The sequence below is a fragment of the Lagenorhynchus albirostris genome, chromosome 5 (assembly GCF_949774975.1).
Source record: "Lagenorhynchus albirostris chromosome 5, mLagAlb1.1, whole genome shotgun sequence".
Lineage (NCBI taxonomy): Eukaryota > Metazoa > Chordata > Mammalia > Artiodactyla > Delphinidae > Lagenorhynchus > Lagenorhynchus albirostris.
In genome coordinates, this window is record NC_083099.1 from 117,020,679 (window position 1) to 117,046,216 (window position 25,538).

A 25,538-nucleotide genomic window follows, 5' to 3' on the forward strand; every position below is an offset into this window, starting at 1 on the left:
TAAAAACATTAAAAAAAAAAAAGAGTAAATCCATAATGATTCAGAATCATTCAGGCTTGCGTTGGTCATTGTGTCTCCAACCCTACAGTACGTGTATTCCTATGTTTAATCAGTAGATTCAAAATATACCATGTCAACAGAGAGACTGTAAAGACAAAGAAATAGAGACTGAGTTCATTCTGTCATTTTTATGTTACCACATGTTCGGAGTTTTTATTTGTATTTAAAATCGAAAACAGCAAAACAGAGTATGAACTTTGAGGTATTTTTTATTTGCTTGGCAAGTACAAACTTTAATTCATACATGAACTAGTTTACTGAGTTTGAATAATATCTTTAAAACTGAAATTCGTTTTTTAAATGGTGCTCATTTTAAAATTAAAGACCAAATCAAGAAGATGTTTATTGATTCTTACATGATGATGACTGAGATTTCACCATATGGAGGAGGGACTCTGCCCTGAGTATTAAATGCACTCGTTACTGATCAACGCAACATTCACCACACTCTCTTTCGGTAAATATTCTTTTCTTTTGGTTTCCATGATACACAGTCTCCCAGTTTTTTCTCACCTAGCAGTCTCCTTTGCAGGATTTTCTTCTTCTCATCCCTTAAAGTACTATATTCTCAGCGTTCTGCCCCAGGAGGTCATCTCTTCTTAAACATACAAAGTGCCTTGAGCAATCTCTTCAGCTTCAAAGGCTTCAGTTATCAACTGCATGCTAACAACCACCCTCAAACCTATACCTTTGACCTAAATCTCTCCTGAAATAACTTGTTTACCCGAACTCTATGCTTAATATCTTCCCTTGAACAGAGCTTAGACATCTCCAATTCATTTGTCCGAAATTGAGCTTCATTGACTTCACCAGCAATTTGGTGAAGTCCGGAAAACCTTAATTTATCCTCCTTTTTCACCCACGCCTACTCAATTACCAAGGCTGGCAAATCTCTCTCCTAAATACCTCTTGTACCATCCACTTATCTGCTTCCTCACCATCACTACCATTCCCTGCGCCACCGTCACCTCTTGCCACGATAGCTCCAACAGCTGTCTTGTGCATTGCAGACCAAGAGCTCTCCCTGAAGGGAAAATCGGATCACATCACCAAACTGCTTAACATCATCTAATAAATTTTGTGGCTTTACTTTCAAGATCCATATAAAGAGGTCTCTTTCTACCTTCAGAAACTCATCTCTCAGCCATTCTGATTCGATTTCAGTTTTTGTTCTTGTTTTTTTTTTTTTTTTTTTTTTTTTTGCGGTACGCGGGCCTCTCACTGTTGTGGCCTCTCCCGTTGCGGAGCACAGGCTCCAGACGGGCAGGCTCAGCGGCCATGGCTCACGGGCCCAGCCGCTCTGCGGCATGTGGGATATTCCCGGACTGGGGCACGAACCCGTGTCCCCTGCATCGGCAGGCAGACTCCCAACCACTGCGCCACCAGGGAAGCCCCCGATTTCAGTTATTTTAATGCTTTAAGTTCTCTCCTACCTCCAAACCACTGTTTATGCTATTTCCATCCTCTAAATTTCAAAGAAAACATCGTTTCCTCTATAAAACCTGACTGCTATTCAAGTTTGGGTTAGATACTTTCCTGCTGCACCCTATCACAGCACCAAGTCTGTCTCTTCTAGTTTTTGACCCCCGCTCTGCAGCATGTGGGATCTTCCCGGACCGGGGCACAAACCCGCATCCCCTGCATCGGCAGACGGACTCTCAACCACTGCGCCACCAGGGAAGTCCTCTCCTGGTTTTTAAACTACCTAGACTTCAATTTTTTTTAAGAGCAGACACAGATCTGTCTTACTCCTCACTGTATTTCTAGAACCTTACATAGTGCTGTTATAGAGTGGGCACTAATAAATATTTTGTTAAATGAATGAATATACGCATGAGTCGCTTTTCCCCTCACAAGAATTTCTCTACACCATAGACCATGGCTGCTTTGTCTAAGGCTTACAGCATCAATTGCTCTATTTTGACTTATTTAAAATCCACCACGTGGGAATGGAATGCAGAACCTTCAACCAACGTTAGAATCGCCCTTTCAATTTTAAATCTACTTATCAACAGAGATGGTCATTTTAAGTCTCTCTTGGTTCTGAGCTTCAGGGGAGAGTATATAGAGGGGATCTTTTCTGATTCCAGATGAAGAGATATACACAGAAACTACCGAAAGTCAAGGCACTTCTTACAGAAAAGGATGAAGCTTTCATCACTGGAGAGGCCCAGCTAAAGTCTAATGCCAAGGAAGAGAAGAAGAGGCCGAGTGAGATTTTCTAGCCAGCACGACCTTCCCTCCCTTCGTGTTTGTCTCAACAGCAGCAGCTGCTTACTGGTCCAGTGTTTACATGAAGATGAGAGGCAACTGCACGGATTCTCTGTCTCTATCCTGCCCCAGGCGGAGCTGAGAGCATCAGGTAACAGGCACCTGGACGGGGCTCCCCACGGGCCGTCAGGATTTCTAATCAGCTTCTCTCAGCCGGCAGATTTTGAACAGTGGGTATGTTCCAAATGTGTCAGGGCCTATTTTTCAAACATCACTGCAGATTCATTTGTTATGTCTTGCCTTTTTTTAGACCTTGACAATAAAGGGACATTTTTAACCAAGGAAGGGAAAGAGAGAAGCTAGCGTACACTGATGTCTTATGACATGCTAGGATCCACAGTGAGATTAACCTATTTCTTTGAGATCTTTGGGGCCCTATTATCTATGACTCCTTGTTATTTTCCATTCCAGGACTGCAATTATATCTGCAAAGGGGGAAGATTCAAACTACGCTTTCATGTTTATGTGCTCTGAATTCTGACATATTTCAAAGTGTGTACCTTAAGGTGGGCTTTGAGGAAATCCAGGGATCTCTGCTCTGCTCCAGGTGTTTATGTGTGTGTGTGTGTGTCCAACTTAGAATATGAATTACACAAGCCTGAGAATCTTTGTTTTATTACTCTCCAAAGGACAGTGAGTGCTTAATACTTAAATTTTCACACACACGTAAATAAAACTCCCAAAGCTCTCTAATGTATTTTGTGCATGTGTACTGGAGCCTGCACCTACCCTAGGAAGACACTTGAGGAAGAGAATTTGGAGCATTAAAATGAACTCCTTTGTATTTCCTTTATTTCCTGTGCAGCAACAGAATGATGTATGATTTTCCCAGAGCTGCTGTAACAAGTCACCACAAACTTGGTGGCTTAAGGCAACAGTGATTTAGTCTCTCACTGTTCTGGAGACCAGAAGTCCAAAATCGGTTTCACCAGGCCAAAATTAAGGTGTTAGCGGGGCCACAGTCCTTTTAGAGACTCTAGAGGAGACTTTTCCTTGCTCCTTCCGGCTCCTGGCATGCCTTGGCTTGTGGCTGCGTCACTACTGCCTCCATGGCCACATTGCCTTCTTTTCTTCTGTGTCCAATGTCCCCTTAGCCTCTCACTTGTAAGAACTCTTGTGATTGCATTTTTTTTTTTTGCTGTACGCGGGCCTCTCACTCTTGTGGCCTCTCCCGTTGCGGAGCACAGGCTCCAGACGCACAGGCTCAGCGACCATGGCTCACGGGCCCAGCCGCTCCACGGCATGTGGGATCTTCCCGGACCAGGGAACGAACCCGTGTCCCCTGCATCGGCAGGCGGACTCTCAACCACTGAGCCACCAGGGAAGCCCCTGTGATTGCATTTCATACCTGTCTGGATAATCTGTGATAATCTTTCCTTAAAAGCCTACACTTAACCATATCTGCAAATTCCATTTTACCGTGTGAAGGAACATTCATAGGTTCCAGGGATTAAAATATGGCTATCCGTATGGGGGTCATATTCAGCCTATCACAGTGGTTCAGGCATCACCTTACTAAAAACGAATTTCTTCTGGGGTACAAGCCATTCAGGGGAAATCAAAGGTGAGAGGCACAAGCTGTGACAGCAAGAACCATTCTCAAAAAAAAAAAAAAAAATTTAGGGGCTTCCCTGGAGGCGCAGTGATTGAGAGTCCGCCTGCCGATGCAGGGGACACAGGTTCGTGCCCCGGTCCGGGGAGATCCAACATGCCGCGGAGCGGCTGGGCCCGTGAGCCATGGCCGCTGAGCCTGCGCGTCCAGAGCCTGTGCTCCGCAACAACAGAGGCCACGACAGTGAGAGGCCCGTGTACCGCAAAATAAATAAATAAGTAAATAAATAAATGAATAAAAATTTATTCTGACTCTGTGATTCAGAAGTCAATGAGGAAATGGGTTCTTGACTTTAGAAAAGGATTGTGTGCCAAAATTTTGTGAGGCAGTTCTGTAAAGCTCAGATCTTAGAACACTTTTCTACAGAAACAATGAAGCTTAAGACAGTTTTGATTCCAGTGAGCCACAAAGAGCTAATTCAATGTAACTGTGATACATCGAAGTTTACTTTTGTCTTCTTAAAATCTGCTCTATGGAAATCATAAGAAAAGCAAAACTCAAAATGTGTGTGCAGAGATGTTTTTGGCAACACTATGTATCATAGCATAAAAAAAGGTTTGGAGAGAGAACCTTAAATAAGCAACAATATAGAAGGATTTTAATAAATTATAGAATATCCACATAATGGAAGGTCATTTAGCCATATTAAGTTGACGTAAAAATTGTTAGACATGAGAAAATGTGCATATGAAATTTAAGTGAACTGTCGTGACAACATGTGTTTTGCTTGTGAATCTGTAATTTGGGCAGGGCTCATTGGGGACAGCTTCTCTCTACTCCACTTGGCATCGGCTGTAGCAGCTCAGAGGCTGCAATCATCTGAGGGTTCACTTACTCATACGTCCATCCATTGACGCTGTTGGTCAGAATACCTACACATAGGCTCTCCGTGTGACCTAGGCTTCCCCTCCTGGTTTCCAAGGGCCGGTGTCCTAAAAATGAGAGCCAGGCAGAAGCTGTATCACCTTTTATGACCTAGCCCGAGAAGCCACGCAACATCGCTTTCCCCACATTCTATTGATCGAGGCAGTTGCAAGCCCTTGCCAGTTATAGGTGGAGGGAAAATAAGACTCTATGTGTTGTTGGAGAGGCCAGGTTCTGGCACCAGAAAATATCTGGTGGCCACTTTTGGACAATACAGTCTGCCACACAAGGACAGAGCATAATCCTGACAATGTTAAACACAAATATGTAATTACTGGCAGATTGGAAGAAAGTAGTAATAGCACTTCATATTAATAGAGATAACTAATAGTATTTATGTCTTGGGGGTAGAATTATAGGTGATTTTTGTGTTCTTCTTTGTGTACTTTTCTGAATTCCCCATACATTTTATGAGTAAATATAATCGTTATGACTGAAAATATCGACATCCGTTTTGGAAAAGAGAATATGTGAATAGCACTTTACATAATATTTTCACGTGTAATACGTCATGTGATCCTAGCAATAGTCCAGTGGGCAAGAGGTACTGAACAAATTTTCGGGCCCCAAATCTGAGACTGAGACAAATTCATGCTAGTTTTTGGGGGAGCTGAACTTCAAATTCCAGTCTTTTGATTCCAAAGTCTTGTTTTCCACTGTACATAGTTGCCATGGTTTCTCCCTTAAAGTGGGTTGGAAATTGCAGTTAATATACTTACAATCTAGGGGAGAATCTCTTCTATTTTCTTGCCCCTCATTGCCACAGTGATGGAAGGATGATTCCTCCTCCCTCTTTATACCATCTCTTTTGCTCTAGAGGTAAGTGTTGGGAAGAGGTAAGATTAGAAACCCTTGAGAAGCTTCTGAAAACGTGCAGGGAAAAAAGAATGGGGAATGCAGGAGTTTGGGATGGGGACTTGGGAGACTTCTCTTGCAGTGGGAAGCATCAAGCAGGAGTACAGGGATGACTTTGGATCCTGTTGCCTATAGGCTCAAATAGCGCAGGTAGGGACTGGCTATGTCTTCATCTTTACCACGGTGATGCTGAGACAAGATGCGTGAGAAAAAATGAAGCAGGGCTGACTTTCCCAAGAACGTTAGTTTCCATAAGAAAGAGGAGAAGTTTCTGGGGAGGGACTAGTAAAGGAGTGAGTACTTAGTTCTAAGAGCTGATCATAAATAACTAAAGGATTTTCATAAATTGGGTGCTGGTAAACCCAAATTCCCAGCAAATCTGGGAAAAGAAGGGTGTCTAGTTAGCTAAAGGATTCAAGAGCAATTAAATGAATTTGAAATGACCTCAACCAAAATTGTCTTCTCAGTTGAAATTTGTTTCAAGATGTGTTTAGGTTCAAATGGAATATCCAATTTTGGAAAGAGAAGAAAAGCTTTAATCACATAAACAAACTAAAACAATAAAACCAATAAATGTATATGGATATAGTTATGGTGTCTGTTTCTGACACCACAACTGAACATCTCTCTATTGTTATACTGAGCTTACGTGAAAAGCACTCATCGTCATTGGTTTTGAATCCTTCAGTGTCAGCGGTGCCAACTCTCCAGCGTGTACTAACTTCACGCTCAACTCCATCATCTTCCTTAGAGTAACCCTGTAGAGCTTGTGGCAAACCTAAGCTTTTTCCTTAGGATTAGTAGATATCATCTGAATCCTTAAGTTTTGTTAATTTTAGCTTCTAGTCCATAGTGTGAAGAGGAAAGGCAAACATTAAAATATAATCAAATTAAATTTAGTGATCAAAAGGACATTGTTCTATGCTCAGGCAAATCCTATATTGAAAGTAGATATTACTGAATGTTCACCAATGCTTCTGGTTCTTCTTTTTCCAGGTATACCACGTACATAGTTAAACTTCCTACCATCTTGAAGCTAAGCAGACCAGTGCTTTGGTTGGTGTAATGTGAGGAGGTGTTAAGTCTTTTAAATTTGGTGCTCAGTTTGCCATGTTCTTTTCTCTCTGCCAAGGCAACCAGTGACACTCCCAGATAGTGGAGGTACCACCACCCTGGATGAGCGTGACCATGAGCAGAGCCCGCTGCCAACTCAAGTTGGACATGTAGCAAGAATATGAAATAAACCTTTGAGGTTTTCAGTCACTGAGAGTTTGATATTGCAACATAATGTAGCTTAACCTGGTTGGTACATCCAGTGAAACTGATGGGCTTGGAATTGATGATTAAGCATTTCTTAAGCACAGGAGTTGTGGGAAATTTGAATTATTGGGAAGGTCAGCTCTGCCCTCTTAAAACACATATCAAAAAAGAAAAAGGAAGAAAGAAAAATGAAAAAAATATATAAAAATATATCAGAAATAATAAAAATCCCAATTTTTAAAAATTTTAATAAAAGAAAAAACTTGAAAAACGTCCACATAAAAGCCCTCACAGCAGCTCTATTCATAACTTCAAAACCTGAGAGCCACCAAGATGTCCTTCAATAGGTAAATGGATAAACAAAATGTGATATATATACATACAATAGAATATCATTCAGTGATTAAATGAACTTAAGCTACAAAGGGACATAAACCTTAAAATTGTATTGCTAAGTGAAAGAAGCCAATCTGAAAAGACTACATACTATATGGTTCCAGTTATATGACATTTTGGAAAGGGAAAAACTATGGAGACAAAGTGATCGGTGGTTGCCAGGCCCTGGAAAGAGGTGGGAGTGAGCACAGGAGTGCATGGGAGGGATGAATAGGTAGAATTTAGGGAATTTTTAGGGCAGTGAAACTGTGATGATACTCAAATTGTGGGTACTTGTAATTATACATTTGTCAAAACCCATAGAGTATATAATACAAAGAATGAACTTTGTATTAAAAATATAAAGTCTACAAAGAATGAACTTTATATTAAAAATACAAAGTCCAATACAAACCAAGGACTTTAGTTAAAATAATTTTATTGGTTCATCAATTGTAACAAATGTATGGCACTAATACAAGATGTTAATAATAAGGGAAACAGAGGGGGTAGCAGTGTGGAGGTATATGGGGGAGCTCTGTTCTTTCTGCTCAATTTTTCTATAAACCTGAAACTGCTCAAAAAATTAATTTAAAAAAAAGCGTAAGAAGAAAACCAAAGAATAATTTTCCTGAGTTAAATACCAAAGAGCATTTAAATGATTACAAATTGAATATGTAAGTGGTGACCGTTGTTGCATTGAGTTTGGTCTGTTGGGTTCAATTGTGGAGCATTTGATGGCAGGAAGAGTTATGAATCGGAATATTATCCAAGGGAGGACGTGAAAAAAAATTAAATGAAATTCTCGGAAAAAAGAAAATAGATTTAAGTAAATTATGTTTAATAGGAGGTAAGAAAAGAGTCATTTAAAATAGCACGGGCCAGAAATGTGTCATCCTATGGGTAGAAATAATGCTGCAGCACAACATTGCTTAAGTAGGTTACCCTGGAGGAATGTGGCTTTGAGTCCATTTATTTGTTGATGAGAAATAAGGTAAGTAAGAGGGACCCACTTTGGGAATGGCAGCCTGAGGGGCTCTGCAAACCCGTTCTCCAGCAAAACAACGTAAGTGGTCAAATTATTTTTTAAAAGTACTCTGGGGCTTCCCTGGTGGCGCAGTGGTTGAGAGTCCGCCTGCCGATGCAGGGGACGCGGGTTTGTGCCCCGGTCCGGGAAGATCCCACATGCCGCGGAACGGCTGGGTCCGTGAGCCATGGCTGCTGAGCCTGTGCGTCCGGAGCCTGTGTTCCGCAACGGGAGAGGCCACAACAGTGAGAGGCCCGCGTACCGCAAAAAAAAAAAAAAAAAAAAAAGTACTCTGAAAATTTTCCTAAAGGAACACATCAAATGAGGAACATTATGTAAGAAAATCTCTTAAATCTTGCTAAGAACATTTGAGCCATGACCTACTCCTTCTCCCTCACCGTAGCTTAGTGTGATGGAAGATCCACTCAAGCTGGGTGTGGCCGTGAAAATGAGGGTCCCTCTCCCCAGCTCCAGTTAAGGGTGTCAATATCTCCTTGGAAGGGCCAGGTGACCAGCATTTCTCATCCTCTGCAAAACTCTGGGTTACAGAGGCTACTGTCGACTGAAAAAAAATGCATAACCTAAACATTGAAAATTATGTTTTATTCAGTGGACTTCCTGGGGACTCAAGCCCAGGAAGCAGCCTCTCAGCTCTGAGGAACTGCTCTGAAGAGGTAAGGGATGAGCCAGGATATAAAGGAGTTTTTGCAAAAAAAAAAAAAAAAAAAACAGGGAGTCAGAACATCAAAAGATTACTTACTATTAATTAAAGAAAAACCAGACATCTCAAGTTAACGCATTCAGTGTTTTTCTATGTACCTGAAGATGCAAGAATCTGGGGTCATTGAAATCATTCCTTTGATATGCACCTGACTATCTAGGCCCAGCATCCTGTTTTTCTCCATCCTGAATCCCCTCAGGGTACACAGTCAGCTGCAGTGGCTGCTGGTTTGATGGCTGTAACATCCTTTGTTTACTGATATGGCAGGTGACATTTTTTGTCAACACTACCTTCCAGGTGAGTGCCACTGAAAGTCAAGGGCTTTCTTCCTCTACTGAGCTTCTTCTCTAAGGGCAGACAATCTATCTTAAAGGTGGCAGGGAAGAATAAGGGGCTGTAATTGCCCTAGGCCCAGCTCATTCATAGGGTAGAGCTTCCCCACTGGGAGTGGTGAACTGAGAAGACCCAAAGCTATCATGCTCACCCAGCATCCAATTCGTAAAAACAGGGATGTTACTCAGAGAGAAACAGGCCACTATCTCTGTCTTTAGCAATGGCACAGTGGCTCAGAAATTTTGACCAGGGGTTGAGACAAGCCATAAAAACGGAGAGCTCTGAAGCTCTCCCTTCATTTAGAACAGAGTGTGAGAAACTTCAAGCCTAAAATATTCTTGAAAACAACAAAGATCTTGGTGGTAAGCAATTGAGAGGAGGCTGTTAGCTCTATGAGAATAGTAAGCTAAACCACAGGTCAGCTAGTTTACCAGAGGGAATCAGGAAAAGAGACAGCTAAGAAGAGCCCTCTGGGAACAGAATAAATCTCAAAGACCTGCCTCAAAAACCACACTTGCAAAAGGGCCCAAATGTAATTGGGTCAGACAGTGGAGATATTTATGGCCAGGGCATTGTCAAAAAAAAAAAAAATAGTAATATACACACACACACACACACACACACACACACACATACATACAGAGAGAGAGAGAGTAATGAGAGGACAATTAGTGGAGCCTAACAGCTGGGTGTGACACCAAAAGAGGCAGACAGCAGAGAGATCAGGGAAAGAGCCAACTAAACAGGACCCTGCTAAAACCAACGTCATCCCAGGATGACTCTGTTGGAAAACATCAAAGAAGACCTAAATATGTGGGAAGACACTCTATGTTCACAGATTGGAAGATTTAATTTTGTTAAAATGGCAATACCCCGCAAATGATCTGCACAAATTCAACACAATCCCTATCAAACTCTCAGCTATCATTTTTGCAGAAATTGACAGTTTTATCCTAAAAGTCATATGTAAATTTAAGAAACCAACAACAGCCAAAATAATCTTGAAAAACAGATTTAGACGACTCACACTCCCTGATTTCAAAAATGCCTACAAAACTCTAGTGATCAAGATGGTGTGGTATTGGCATAGGATAATCATATACATCCATGGAAGAGGACTGAGAGTCCAGAAATGAACCCCTACATTTACAGTCAATTGACTTCATACCCTCATACTTCATGGGTGGCAATCTCCAAACCAAATGTTGATTGGTTGTCCATCCTGCTTTTGATGAGTGACTACAACAACAAAGTTCACAGCAAAAATATTCATAATAGCTAAAAAAGAAAACAACCCAAATGTCCATCAACTGATAAAATGACATATACATACAATGGGAAATTATTCAGCAGTAAAAGAGGAAAGTACTGATACATGCTATAACATGGATGAACCTTGAAAACACTAAGCTAAGGTGAATAAAGCCATTCAGAAAAGGTCACATATTGTACGATACCACTTACATGAAATGTCCAGAACATCTAACTCTATAGACAGAAACGATATTAGTTATCTAGTGACTCCATGAATACACTAAAAACCATTGAACTGTACACTTTAAATGGGTAAATTGTACAGTATATCAATTACATCTCCTTAAATCTATTCTATTAAAAAGAAAAAGAGAGAAAGAGAAAGAGAGGAAAGAGAAAAAGGAAGGAAGGGAGGAAGGAAATAAGGAAGCAAGCAAGCAATCTGGTAAGTCGGATGATGTGTTTGAGCTCTGGCCTGTATTCCTGCTTCAGTAAGATTTCACTTGGTGATGATCAGAAACAGCCTCTAAGTACTATATGGTCCCATTAATCTAGTGGCATCAACGTCACTGTTATTTTAAAAAGTTGCACTTTGACTATTCACTTTGAAAGTTGTACTTTGGCTTCTGGGAACCTTTCTTGCATTACTATCAGTTAACAATTTGGAGCAAAAGTGAGTCCTGGAATACAGCTTTTAGCATGATCACCTCACCCCTAATACTATTTTGCTCATTAAGGCCAGTTGGATAAATACGTATGATGCTTTGATGGTTGTTAGGTTGCTGTCTGGTTTGGTTTTAGGGGAAATGTTAAGTTCATAAGCTTCTTATCACTCTTTTCCCTGGTCTCATATCCCAGTCCTGGAAGTCTACAACCTTACCCAAGTATGAAGAGATGCTGGGGGAAAAAAAATAAAACCAAAAACAACGCAAAAAATCCCCACCTGATTTTAAATATCCAGACTCGCAAGAAACTCCTTACCTTTGATGAGAGGATGAGTATGATTATTTTCTATTAATATGGTTAAGATTAGAAGCCTTCTTGATTCGCTTAAGCTAGAAAGGAGCTCATAGGAAGAGAACAGCTTAGGGAGCGTCCCCTCTTCCTTAGAAAACTAGGGACACTGTGCTTCCAACTTCTCTGTCCTCTAAATATGTCTCTAGCTCTTTCCACTATCTAATTACATAAAACATCCACTTAAAAATGTCCCCTTTGAGACAGAGGTTTCCATCTGTTTCTTCCCCATGGCCTAATATCAGGTAGAAATCATGAGTCATCAGTCCTTGGCTAGGGAAAGGGGACCATTTCACCTCCACTGAAAGCCAATCTCCTCCTCCTGAATATGCTCTGTATTTGGATTTTCCACTACCATTTGGACATATGATAAGAGCGATTTCATAAGACTTTATTCTTTCTCTTGGGGGTTGGGAACACGCAATGTGGTTTCTCTGGACAAATAAAATGCAGCAGTTAAAAAAAAAGTTTATTAATTTTATGTTATCAGAATGAAAGGAAATTAACATCTCAGTCCACCTCCACACATACAAAAGAGATGAGCTTCTGCTGTCACAGTGACTTAGCACACCTTTAAGCACCTGCTGATTCACTGAACATTTGTATTACTTTTCTGATACTCTTAGAACCTGTTGACGTGCCTTTCTAGGTAAGTTGCCACTGTCAAAGCCCTCCGATGAACGTGAATACGTGTGCTAGTGGACTAGTTCGTATGCGGCACTGGTCTCTTGGCATTTCCACAACTGTAGGGACTCAGATTTCCTTGAGGATCTGAAATAGCCTAATGCTAAATCCAGGTCCTACCCTGGTGAGGGTCTTACCATCAAGGAGTTAGTTGCACCACACCCACCAAGAGAGCATGTTCTGCCTGGGTGTGATTCTCCATAGTTCAGGAGAGTGTAGCCCTGTGCATCAGGAACTTATTCATGATTGGCAGGAGAGGCCATGGATTCTTGCCTCAGGCCTATCTCAGTGTGGTGTTTGGAAGCTTCCCTGATAAAGGCAAAAAATTCTAAGATGCTCACTGCTGTTTGTAAGAAGATATGGTACAACAGGTAATTAGACCTACATCGGCAAAACCCCCAAAGTTCCCGTCCCATTCTGGAGAACCAGCTCCTCTTGTTAGGAATTTCTCAGCTGACAGCATCTCTGCAGATTAGAGAGGACAGAAGAAAGAATGCCTGGCTTGGCCTACAGAGACCATGAGCCCTAGGGCTAGAGGTAGCCTGGGAGACTGGGTATCGTTTCAGGGAAATGGATGCATCCCAACCTTGTAAATTACTTTGTTTCCCAGCCCAGGGGAAGGGGAGACAGCCTTTCAGTTTTTGTGTGGGGAGAAATCAACCTTCTTTCATTCTTTGACTGGTCATACATTTACTAACTGTTACATATCATGCCTTTAGAAGGAATACAAAGTATGTTGTTAACCACTCTAATGAAGGAAATTAAGAGAGGTCTACACAAAGTATTATGGGACTGCAGAGGGCTGAGGAACACACTGCCTGAAGGAACTACAGAGGGTTCTTTGAGCAGCAATATTTGTTAGGTTTTGAAGATAAATACAAATTTACAAGGCTGCAGATGGGGAGGAGAGGGCAAAGGAAGGAGGTATTTTAGGCAGAGAGTGTCACATGGCTGAAGGTGATGCCAAGAAGGCATCTTCTTGATGCCAGGAAGGCAGATGTGCTCAGGAAACTGAATTCCTACTGGGAAGGTTTTGAACACTAGAATGATTGGTGGCGATGGGCAGAGAGGTGTTAGATGGTGGGAGAATGAGTTGAAAATGTGAGAATGCAGTCAGGGCCACAAGTCCAAGGGCACTCTACCAGATGCAGCAAGGCCAGCTAGCACATCCAAGTGGGTGCTGCGAGTCTTATAAGAATTTGCTGCTCATGGAAAGATTGGCTACAATGGCTGCTAGGGGCAACCTGGGAGAAATCTATAGTTTTCTAATTATAGTTATAGTGAAGTCATCTTACTGTTCTATCCTTAAATTACCATTTCAAATCAGTTAAGGGAAAATACAATCTCAGAAAACATACCAACACCAAAGCTCTACTCTGGGGCCCCGCTGGTGCAGCTTTCAAAAACTACGGGCTGGGCTTCCCTGGTGGCGTAGTGGTTGAGAGTCCGCCTGCCGATGCGGGGGACACGGGTTTGTGCCCCGGTCCGGGAAGATCCCACATGCCACGGAGCGGCTGGGCCCATGAGCCATGGCCGCTGAGCCTGCCTGTCTGGAGCCTGTGCTCCGCAACGGGAGAGGCCACAACAGTGAGAGGCCCGCGTACCGCAAAAAACAAAAAAACAAAAAAAACAAACAAAAAAAACTACGGGCTATGAAACCCATACCATGTTAGGCCATTTCCTTTTCCAGATGTGTTTGGAGGTGAATGCGTATCAGCAAAAAAGAGCAAAATGAACAGTCCAAAAGGATTGTAGACTTTTCTTAAAGCTCAGAGCACCTAACCAACGAAGTTTGGTAAAAGCAAAGGCTGGACGGTAGGTCTTTGTCGGTAAAAAGGCTGTAAAAGGACTGTTTGGAATGGCTGAAAAATCCTCTTCTGACTACAGAAGTGTACTATTGATATTTTAAAATTTGGCTATTGCTGGAAGGGTTTATGTATTTACCTTTAGACACTCAAATGAAGGCATCGTAAGTGCAGCAGCACTTCTCCAGGACTGAAGTTTATGGGATTTGAATTTTATTTCCAATTATTCTGTTTTACCAACTAAAGAGTACATTAACTCTGGCTTTTTAGAGCAAGGGTCTTTAACTTGCCTACGAGGACGGCATCTTTAAAATGTTTTAAGTATTATCGTGCCAACCATTTAGAGAAATGTAGCAGTAAATTAACGCTAAAAGGTGCCAACAGATTCCTCCACCAACCCTTACAAGGTGCTAGCCTCAGGTACTTCTTAAGTTTGATGGAATAAATGAAAAATGTCATGCTTAACATTTAAAATCTATTTTCTGTAAACAAATAGGTCACAGTTTAGTGATAGTAGTGGTAGGAGAAAACTTGTTCAAAATTATTTCTTTGTAAAGGAGTCTTCCACATTAACAAGCTTGAAATAGAACTTGGCACAGAGTGGGTGATCATTATCTGATTAGATTATGAAAGACTTTCCATACTAAAGTCATTGGCGCTAACTTATAGTCAACAGGAGTTACTAACTGGGGTGGTTTTCATCTTAAAAATCCCTCAGTTTATTACATGATGAGCTCGTTATGCCTTTTTACCGCATAAATCAATAAACAAAACAAAACGTGGCTGTGCATCTCTGGTTCCGATGACAGCGTCTGTACAGACGGCAAAGCGTAACTTTTCAACATTTTAATCATGTAGAACAGCTGTATGTATTTCTATTACCTGGATATTTTTTTAGACAGTGTTTATAAACTTGTTAGGGAGAAGGTGCAAAATTTTCAGATTTTAATTTGAGATTTTAATAGGCCTATTTTAGTGTCAGAAGACAGAAACTGATCTTCGGGAAAATGCCTTCCTCTTAAATTATTATTAATATATTTGTAAAAATAATGCCCTCCCCACCCCAGATCATCAGTTCACAGGTATAGTTCTTTTTCCTTTTTCTAAATAAATTGGTCTCTATTACTTATTACATAAGGACATTGCTTATCATTCTCAACTACTCATTACCTATACACATATAGTATACATACACATGTGTGCAAGCGCACACATTCATTTTTGCAAAACGTTTGGAGACTTTTAAAAAAAATAAATTTAGGGCTTCCCTTGTGGCGCAGCAGTTGAGAGTCCTCCTGCCGATGCAGGGGACACGGGTTCGTGCCCCGGTCCGGGAGGATTCCACATGCCGTGGAGCGGCTGGGCCCGCGAGCCGTGGCCACTGAGCCTGCGCTCTGCAACGGGAGAGGCCGCAACAGTGAGAGGCCCGCGTACCGCAAAAAACCAAAAAAACAAAAACCAAAAAACACCCCAAAATTAACACCCGTCGAAACCTGGATAAAAACCTAATAAAATCCTATCTTAAAACAAGTTTATATCAAATCGACTTTATTTTTGAACACTGTACAAACTTTTTCCCACTTCAAAAATCCATGATGGCCACCCAGTTACACACCAAGCAATAGAATCAAGGATGGGTAGAAGAGGCTATATAGGCTCATTGTCTTTCTGAGCTATGCTTCAATTGCCCTGTCTCTAGATAATACTAACTCGCAGGCCACCTTCTTTTTTTTCCCTTTATTTTTCTGAGAAGGGCAAAGCATTCTTGAAGGCTTGTTATTTTCATGACCAGAGACTTTTATGTTTATGGAAAACCTGAAAATCGGAGACAGCCCAGAAAATAACAATCATTTCAAACCAGAGACAATGCATTTTTTTCCTCATTTATTCAAATTCACTGCAGGAAGTAAACACTAAAAGATTAAAAAACACAACAAAAAGTTCACACTGCAGTATGTACAGTTTCATGACATCACATGAAGAAATTAAATTTCTAATAAAAATGACAAATTATATTACTGAGCATATCGCATCAAAATTGGTTGTGTAAACCCCAGAATTCATACCATGAATGGTAATGTGCCTGTACTCCAGTACACTGGAATACTCCTGGTATATTATTATGCTTCCAATGGGATTAAAAAATTCATGAAAGTAGTTGTGTGAATTCTTTATGTTGAAAAGTGGTTGACTTGATTTAAAAAGTTTTAAGACCCTTGGATTCAAAGCACATTCTTTCACAAAGCTTAAACCACGGAAGTCATGTCCAGAAATGGAATACTGTTATGTTGGGATGAATATCTGATCTGACTGCTTAAGACATTTTGCCAAATGCACAGATGCACAGGGTCCCCCATGCACTTTTCATGCAGCAGGTAATCACAACTTAAATAAAAGGCTTACTCTATACATTTGTCCAGACTTGCAACTGTATACACACATGCACAATTTTTAAACCTGTCCGATTATATTTACACTTATACATGGAATATACAGAAACCAAAGAGATTAAAAGGCTTTTCTGTTGTATTAGAACAATACAAAATATGTATTTTTCATTAAGGAAATCACTATTTACATCACCTTTAAAAACCAATTTTAACATCTTCATGTAACAAGTCAATATATATATATATATACATATTATATATATATATATATATATAAAATATATACTCTCACCAGTTTACTCTTCTGTAAGATGCAGCAGAGAATAAACAGGTAATGCTACCTTACTGATGTCAATGAGAGCTGTAGTACCCTTTCACAAATGACTTTATTAGGAAGAAATTGTCTAGCTATCTAAAATAGTCCTTGAAAATGTGTATATGTGCATCCTTGTATCTACATATGCATAAATGAACTGCATTTATGGATGTAGGCCCTTTCTCACCGCTCTTCTTTAAAATCATACTAAACTCAAATTGGGGACACTCCAGTAAATCAGAACAGGTTTCTCTGTGGTCATGTTTATTTATATATGACATACCTTCGTTTCTTTGACTGCTGACAACAGTAACAACAACAACAAAACAAATGACCAACCAAAGAAACAAACAAAAAAAGCAAAGCTGGCCCTTGATGTTCTTTTTCCTGACCTAAGTTTCACCCCCTTGTAAAAGCCCATTTTCCCCTAACCAAGGGGGAATATCAATATTTTTTTCTAGCATACTTCTAAGGCTCCAGACCTTTCACAACGGCAGAAAAAAATGACTTGGTTAAAAGCTTATTTATACAGTGTAGACAATAAGATTGTCACAGAATAAAGATGGGATGGAGTTGAATATCTTCACTGGCCCGTGGAATTTTCATGATGTAGCATAATATTCGCTCCTATTATTTTATAATATATCCAGTAACTATTTACAAATTATTTTGAGAAAAAAATAATCATTTAGGGTTTTAGATCATATTAGGAAATAACGCCCATTTTTAATATAAAAATCTTAGAAACAACCTCAAGTAGAACAATTTCAAATAGATTTCCTTCTAATTAACAGTCGATTATATAACAATTTTTTGATAGGTCAGTTGCTAACTCAGCTCACAATTAAACCCAAAAATAACTGGTGAAAGAATTGTGGATTGTAAAAACTGAACTGAAAAGCATGGACTTGTTTCAAGATAGAAACCCCATGCGGCTCGATAATACATTAAGTTCTTCCAAGAAAACATCAATGTTTACTTTTAATCACTATTTTAAAATAACAGATCCGATGGAGTGACTGTGTACAAATCTGTCATGTATATGTGCCCTTCGTACTTTTTTGTTTAGTCAATCTGAGTTTAGTGCCTTTCTTGGGTTTGAAATAAATGTTTTCATCTTTGTCAGCACTGTTCTTAGGACAATGGTTTTAATAGAAGTTAAGGATGTATTCAGGAGGAGTCGCCAAACCATCCTGGAATCACCTGAGTTTGGTAAGTGGCCCTGTTATTCCATCCCTAAGGCTAATTGAGTAGATGTTACTCATTAGAACACACAAATAATCATAGATTTTCCTGAGATGTTGAGCCAAATATGAAAGTTGTCCCCTCCACCCGATTTTTTTTTGTCATAAAAAGTATTCTGAACCCGATTTCCAAAGTTATAGCAGTAATATATGAAGTACAATATTGCAAATTTTGAGTTGATGTGTGACTGTACTGGGGAAAATACAGGCATCAAATAGTTTGTTCACAATCCTGTGTTGAGAGAAGTCATAGGCAATGGTTTCAATTTTCAAAATTCAAATTTCAGTGTGCAGAAGAAACACCTAGGGAGTATATTAAGATGCAGAAGGAAGATTCCCAGGTCCACTTAGCAGAGATTCTTGTTCTGTAGATCTGAGATGCTGCCTAGGAATCTGCATTTTAAAACAAGTGCTCCAGATGATTCTAATGCAGGTGGTCTGAGTCCAACTTTAAGAAACCCTGGTCATAAGACTCACAGGTACCACAGAAACGGTGAGAAGTAGCTTTTACAAGAGATGGTGAAAACTGTCCAAAGAAAAGCCATTTTGCTTGTTAAAAACAACTTCTTATTTCAACTATTCAGGAAACCACCTGAAGATACATGTTAACTTTCCTAATTCTGTAAAAGGAGGAATATTAATTTAGTAAAGTAGTTAAAATACAAAAATGGAAATCTGCCTTTTTTTTAAAGATCTATCAAACTTCCATCAATTGTAATCAATGTTTACTAAGTAGTACAAGGTTTAAAGAAATATAGTATATTGAAAAGGATTGGGGTGGGGCAGACACATTGAGGAACCACAAAACCCCTTCCAAGAATTAAAAATAAATGTGTTTTCTTTCTTTTTTTTTTTTTAGCAAAAGTGAAAAATGTAAGCATATTTTTTTTCTAATTTGTTTTTGAACTGAAAAAATGAATCAGTATTAGGTTCTTTGATTCAATAATTATCCTTTAAGGAGTTATTATTTAACAATTTGGACTTTAAAAAAACGTGTTATGTACGCTGACTTCTGAAAAGCAAAATAAAGTACCCTAATAAAGGCAGCAATGCATTAATCCATTGTGGGTGGAGATTCACATTTTAATTTATGCCTATTATTTATGATTAAAAAAGAATATCATTCATGGGCTACTCACAGTTGTTGTCTGATGCATAAGAAGGTGTTAAACAACCAATTGCTAGTTCAGCAGCTTCCTCATGACATCTAATGTAAAGCAAGAAGTAGTATGCATATTTAAACATCACAGTAACCAATTCTTTTCAAAATGAAAAAGTTTCAATTATACCATGCTTTTCTCAAATCATGCGCTTATTTATACAGATCTCAAGTTCATACTAGTTAGTTTTAAAAAGATCCAAAGATGGATGGCAGGTACATTTTATTCTGATTCTTTTTTTATTGTTAGCACGTTTCCCAGAAGTCCATAAACTTCTCCATTTGCACTGTGTGGGCGAGAGGCATTATTTCCCATATGGCTATTGTAAGTGCTTCTTAAATTAAAGAAAGAAGCTTTAGTTTCTGCAGCAGGAAGTAACTCCTCTTTGATTGTAACCTGTGAGATACTTTCAGCAGATGAAGGCTCCCTCCAAATGTCCTTGTCCTGTGTTTCTCGACTGGTAACAGAATTGCCTCCTTTCTGGAGCATGTAATACAGTATTGGGTTAGTTTTGGTCAGTCTCGGAGAGTCTTTCTCATACTCATTCTTATCCACATCTGTGATAACCCACTTGATGGGTCCCTTCTCACTGGGCACGGAACACCCATTCACAAGCCCAGATTCTGGTCTAGACCCTGCGCAGCCCAGGTGCTCAGGGAAAGGAGGGCTCACAGGAGGTTTTCCTACACCGGGGTATGGAAATGTCCTGTGGCCCATGCAGCTGTTGGGCTGAGCAGCACTGTACATCAGTCCGTTCAAAGAAGAAATGCTGAAGTCGGGCTTGCTACTGGTCACAGTGCTTCTGTGTCCTTTTTTTTTACTGTCGACGACAGAACTACTCCTGTGCTGAGACAAATCTCTCACACAGTTTTCTGAGAGAAGCAGCTGTTTCAGAACGTTGAAGCTTTTGCTCTCTCTGGCCCAATTCCTGTGTTCGCTGTCACTCGCTGAACCATGGCTGGCAGGATATTTAAACTCAAGATCATTTCTGCTAAGCTTCAGCTCTTGCTGGTTAAGCAAGGACCCATACAGCACCTTCGGAGCACTGGGACTGTTTGCAGCATCGACTATGTTATTTCTCATCTTTTTAAATGGATTTTCTAATGGCTCAGTATGAAGCTTCCTTTTTTTAGGGACCATGCAAAGATTCTTTGAGTCTACAAGTGTCAGTTCACTATTTCTGTGACTGTTGTCCAGGTCATCAGCCGGGTGACTCTCTTGGTTTTGTCTCAGCAGTCGACTTAGCAGACCGTTCTTAGAGAAAGAAAAATCCTGAGGTGAGACCGGCTCCGATTTGAAGTCCTCAGATGCTGGTAAGACAGCTGTGCTTCCCTGCAAGGCAGGAGCCACGCCTAGGAAGGGGGCACCCTGAGCGTCGTGGCTCAAGGGCACATTTGTGGTATGCGTATGCAAGTCATCGCAAGGCTCAGATTTTATTTTCACCATCAATATTTGTTCACTTAAAGCTCTATCTGTATGTTCCTGAGTACTTTCATCTCTTAAGGGCATCTTCTCTTTCTTTTCGGGCTTCCCTTTGTTGGGGTTTCCCAGCAGCAACTGGAGGACGGTGCGCCTTTCAAGCAGATTTTCTATTTCAGAACCAGAAAGTCCTGGTTCAGGACCTGTTGCGTGACTGCTGAATGCTTTATTTTCTTCAACTGCATTTGTTTTATTTGAGAGCAGAGGGCTATTTAGTCTATCAGTCATACCTGTAGGTTTCTCTGTGTTTACACTCAGCAGCTGTTTACTGGGTCTCTGCTCTTCCCCTGACACAGAAGACTGCATTCCACATTGCGCTAAATTTTGTAACAGTTTACTGGCACTGAAAGTGGCAGAGTTTTGTGTGCCTTCATTTTGGACTGGTTTCTCCCCTTGCGATTCTTTGCTTTTTGTAAGGTCCATCAGGTGGTTCGATGCGGTATTCGTTGGCTTTTCAGACTGAGGGCCACAGGCATACAGTGGGGAATTCCATTTGATGACCAGAGAGTGTTGGGAAAGGTTGATGGGAGACTCGGCTTTGGTGGATGCAAGTAATGGTGGAGTGCTCACTGGAGTAGTCCTGCTGGTACTAGGGCTTTCTATGACAGAAGTCCGCGTGTAATTATGTGTGCTGAACTTTGTCCCATCACTGTGTGGTTCCTGAGGGCTGTTGTTTCTTTCTACATTTTCTTCATTCTTATGGCCAAGTAGCAACTGAAGAAGGGTTACTTTCTGGTGCGAATTTAGCTTAGAATTCTTTGAGGTATCTTGATCTTCTTTGATATCTACTTCGGGGACTTTGGGATCCCAAGTGTTTAGCAAGGACTGAGTTAAGTTATCCAGAGAAACAGGCTGGTCAGGTTCTGGTTTTTCGATTCGGTGTTTGCAAGACAAGTCTATGGGAACACAGTTGGAATATGAACTTTCATCACCACTGCTATCATCTGTAAAACTAGGATTGTTATCTGAGTATTCATCAATAGTTGTAGGTGTACTGCTCTCCTCAAAAAGGCTTCCTTTCTCACTATGACTGTGTCCGTTCATTGGCTTAGGTATGGTCTGGCTTTTAAGGAGATGTAAAAGCAAACTGTTATTAGCAGCTTGTTTTGCATTGCTTCTTTCCAGTGAGTTCTTATAGCCTGCATTTTTGGGGGAAGAAGGAACAATACCCATCGGAGTTTGAAATGCTGTACTTTTGCTAGCCATTAGTTTGTTTGATGATGCTCTTGCCTGACCATTAAGATGGCTTGACATTCCTTTTGAGAAGTGGAAACTGCCCACATCCTTTTGGCCATTTTCTTGTAATCTGGCCATAGCAGCAAGTCTTTCACTTGCCGCCTGATTTGCATTTTGTGTCTTTAAAGCGTGTTCTCGAGAATACTGCTGTAAATGGGCTTCGCTTGAAAGGAGTAATGCTAATTGGCTACAAGCAACACTTGGCTTGGGTGAAGTGGCAGGACTAGCCCTTTTTTCCACCATGCTCGCGACAGCCTGTAACCTCGCAGCACATGACAAGGGTTCACTCATGACCTTTGTGCCACTCTGTCCAACATGATGAGGTGACTCTACGAACCTATCTCTGATGAGGTTTTTAGTTACGTCAGGGAGACTGGTATCAGGCTTTTGATCTTTAGCTTTACTTTTCTTCAGCAAAGTTTTTAAGTGACTTGATGCGACACCGTAGCACCTTAAATCCTTCTCCACTTTTAAAGAATTATGACTGAGGGCGTATCCTTGCTCCTTGAGGCTCTGCCTAATCTGTTGTGACAGAGCAACAGTCTGCAGCCTAGAGCTGAACGACTGAAGCAAAGAGGCCAGTACCGTGTTATCCTGTTTGCCTTTAGGCACACTGTCAGCCATGCCAGCCAGCAAAGCTTCCTTCTTTACGTTTAAATTTACGATGGAATCAGACAGCCTCTTCCGCTTCGCTGCATTCCAGTCCTCAGAAGACTGCAAGAGTCTGGCTTTTTTGAGATGCAGCATGCCAGATCCCTGATATGTATGTGTATTGAGAACTGGACCATTACTTTGACAGGTGGGAAATGCATTACCAGAAATGTTAAAGTTCTGATCTTCTTCATTACAGCCAGCAGACTTTTTGTCGATGGCAGTACCTGATCCCTCTGCTGCCTGATGCATTAGTAATCCTTCTAGGTAAGTTAAAACAATAGAATCCTGGTGCACATCAGAGCCAAGCTCTTCTCCATGAGTCATGTTCAATAGAAGTGTTCACAAAGGCTTGGTTTCTATTCACTTTGAAGAATGGTTTTCTGTGGGTGAGTGAGACGTAACTTCAATTAGTGAATGTCGGTTTCTCACCTTCCATAGTAATTAGACAGAGGTGTACTGTTCCGTTCCGACCGGGATTGGTCTGCTGGTTGGCAATGACGAGACAAAAGGCAGGCAGGCTCCCAACGCAGCCTGACTGCAGAGTTGATAACTCCCAAGCAAGAAGCAGCAGCAGAATTCCTCAACACACAGGTCTGCAGCAGCAAGCAGATAGAATCCTTAGTGAATATCCTGCTTCTCCTTCTTCACCTTTTGTTCCACAATAAATGCAAATATCAGTGTTCTATAAAATAAATAAATAAAAATAGTTAAGGAGGTGAAGCATTAGAATTATGCTGTGATACCTGTAAGCAGAAAAATACAGCACTTGTCAGTTTCTAAGTGTATATATACAATATACATATATATGCATTGTAGTCACTTCTTCAGTAATTTATGTTATTGTTATTCCTATTAAATTGGAAATCTCTACTGGAAATCCTATGGATTAATCCATATTGTTAAAATGATCCAATCAGAGAAGAGAAAATACCTTAATGTTACGTAACTGTCTTCAAAAGTCCACCAAGTTTCTGAATTTTCATAAACACCTTTCTGCAAAGTGATGTGAATGCTAAGTCTTTTCTGTAGCACCACAGCTCTATGAGGGGCTAGAACGAGCTTCCTTACGTTATGAGGAGCTTAGGAAGGAACAAGAGAAGTATCAAAAAAGGAAAAGAGATCCACGTGACATGGACTCAATCTAACGAGTGTGATGTGAGGTTGAGGCCGACACAACGGATTCACTTCTGATATCATCCCCCAAACATCAGACATCCCATAAGTAATCTGGAGCATTTCCGTTTTCAAAGACTTGGAAGCCCTAACAAGTATAAGATTCTTTTGTAGGCCTGTGCAAATTGTGAGTCTTGGTCGTACAAACGTTTACATATCATCACAAGCTTATTCACCCCTAGTTCTTACCACAACTTATTAAAAACAGAAGAGTGATCCTTCAGATGCTCATTCAGGTCTATCAAAGGCTTAACGTATCTGTTTTAAAATCCCCACACGTGTGCTCCATGTAGAATTTTTTAAATGAGGTCCATTCCTAGCAGATGCAGAATACAGGTTACAGGTGAATCTATAGCCCTAAGTTTCTAGAATGTTCCTAATATATAATAAAATACTCCTCCTCCCTACCCATGCTATCTCTTCGTGTGTGACACTGTTATCAATAAGGATAAAATGTTACATGTGATTAAAAAATTTTTCTTAGAAGACTTAAAGTCATTATTTAAAAAAAATGTATTAGGGTACTTGCACCAATTTTTAGTTTAGAAAATGTGGTTACTGTGACACATAAAAGTATAACTATGTGTTTACACTAAGCTATCACATCATCCTGTAGAAGAGTGGGCAAGAAATAAATTTAGAATAGACCTGAAGGAAAGAGGAATAATCGTTCTCAGAAAATTCTAAGTTAAAGTGGTTATTTTTCATTAATTTCTTTGAAAAGAAAATTCTATAAACAGCACCAATTACATGAACAAGAAGAAAAAGAGCTTTTCATAGAAACCTGTTTTTTTTAAACTTTTTAAGGTTAAAATCGTTTGATTTAAAGCCAGTATTATTAACCTGACTCATTTTCTTTCAGTGGAAAGGCAACCAACCACATTATTTTTGAATCACTGACACTGGCTTACTTGATTTTACACTGGCTTACTTGATTTTACATACATATTACTTAAGAATGCTGCCAAGTGTTGAACACTACCTGAGTACCGTCAGTTACAAATACCTAAATGTCAACACACATTTAAAAATTAGGCTTTTTTGGAGATTTGCAAGCAATATATTTAACAACTGGAATATTTTACAAAATACTGTGATTCATTAGCTTGTCAGTGGATCTACTGGTTTATTTTTTTTTATTTTTTTATTTTTTTGCGGTACGTGGGCCTCTCACTGTTGTGGCCTCTCCCGTTGCGGAGCACAGGCTCCGGACGCGGAGGCTCAGCGGCCATGGCTCACGGGCCCAGCCGCTCCGCGGCATGTGGGATCTTCCCGGACCAGGCCACGAACCCGTGTCCCCTGCATCGGCACGTGGACTCTCAATGACTGCGCCACCAGGGAAGCCCCCTACTGGTTTATTTTTAACTTCAACAATGATTTTAAATATTAGAGCTTGTATACATGTCTATTTAAAAATATTCCATACTCTCTTCATAAACAAAATAAGGAAGAGACTTGACTTGTACAGCAAACACTTGTTAAAGAGATTTCTGCGGAAAGGGAAAAAGAATTATCCAAAATATTTGGTTTATGGAAGGTAAGAAGGACCAAAGGGAGTAAAAGTACTGAGGGGGCAGAAAAAAAAAGAATAGGAAAAAGAATTCAAATGAAGATCTCACAAATTTTGCAACTCTCATGAGGTTTAGAAGGAAAAATTCAGTTTAGAAACTAAAATACATTAATAGTCTGTC

At 40.3% G+C, this 25,538-nt stretch overlaps 1 protein-coding gene and 1 long non-coding RNA gene across 4 annotated transcripts in view; both read right to left on the minus strand.

The window, feature by feature from the left end:
• Nucleotides 1–15,742: 15,742 nt before the first annotated feature.
• The window catches only part of LOC132521272 (uncharacterized), a 96,907-nt gene continuing 87,111 nt past the window's right edge, over nt 15,743–25,538 (minus strand). For all 3 annotated transcript variants that reach the window (XR_009540790.1, XR_009540788.1, XR_009540789.1), the window contains 2 exons: nt 23,104–23,356; nt 15,743–19,352 (listed from right to left, as the gene is read on the minus strand). This is a non-coding gene — a long non-coding RNA (uncharacterized LOC132521272). The remainder of the gene's footprint in view (nt 19,353–23,103; nt 23,357–25,538) is intronic.
• On the minus strand, nt 19,385–23,095 carry NRIP1 (nuclear receptor interacting protein 1). The gene has a single exon (XM_060150757.1). The coding sequence runs from the start codon at nt 22,996–22,998 to the stop codon at nt 19,528–19,530; it is 3,471 nt and encodes a 1,156-aa protein (XP_060006740.1). The 5' UTR covers nt 22,999–23,095; the 3' UTR covers nt 19,385–19,527.

Coding starts and splice junctions, on each gene's coding strand:
- NRIP1 (XM_060150757.1), bottom strand. CDS start 22,998: ATGACTCATGGAGAAGAGCTTGGCTCTGATGTGCACCAGGATTCTATT.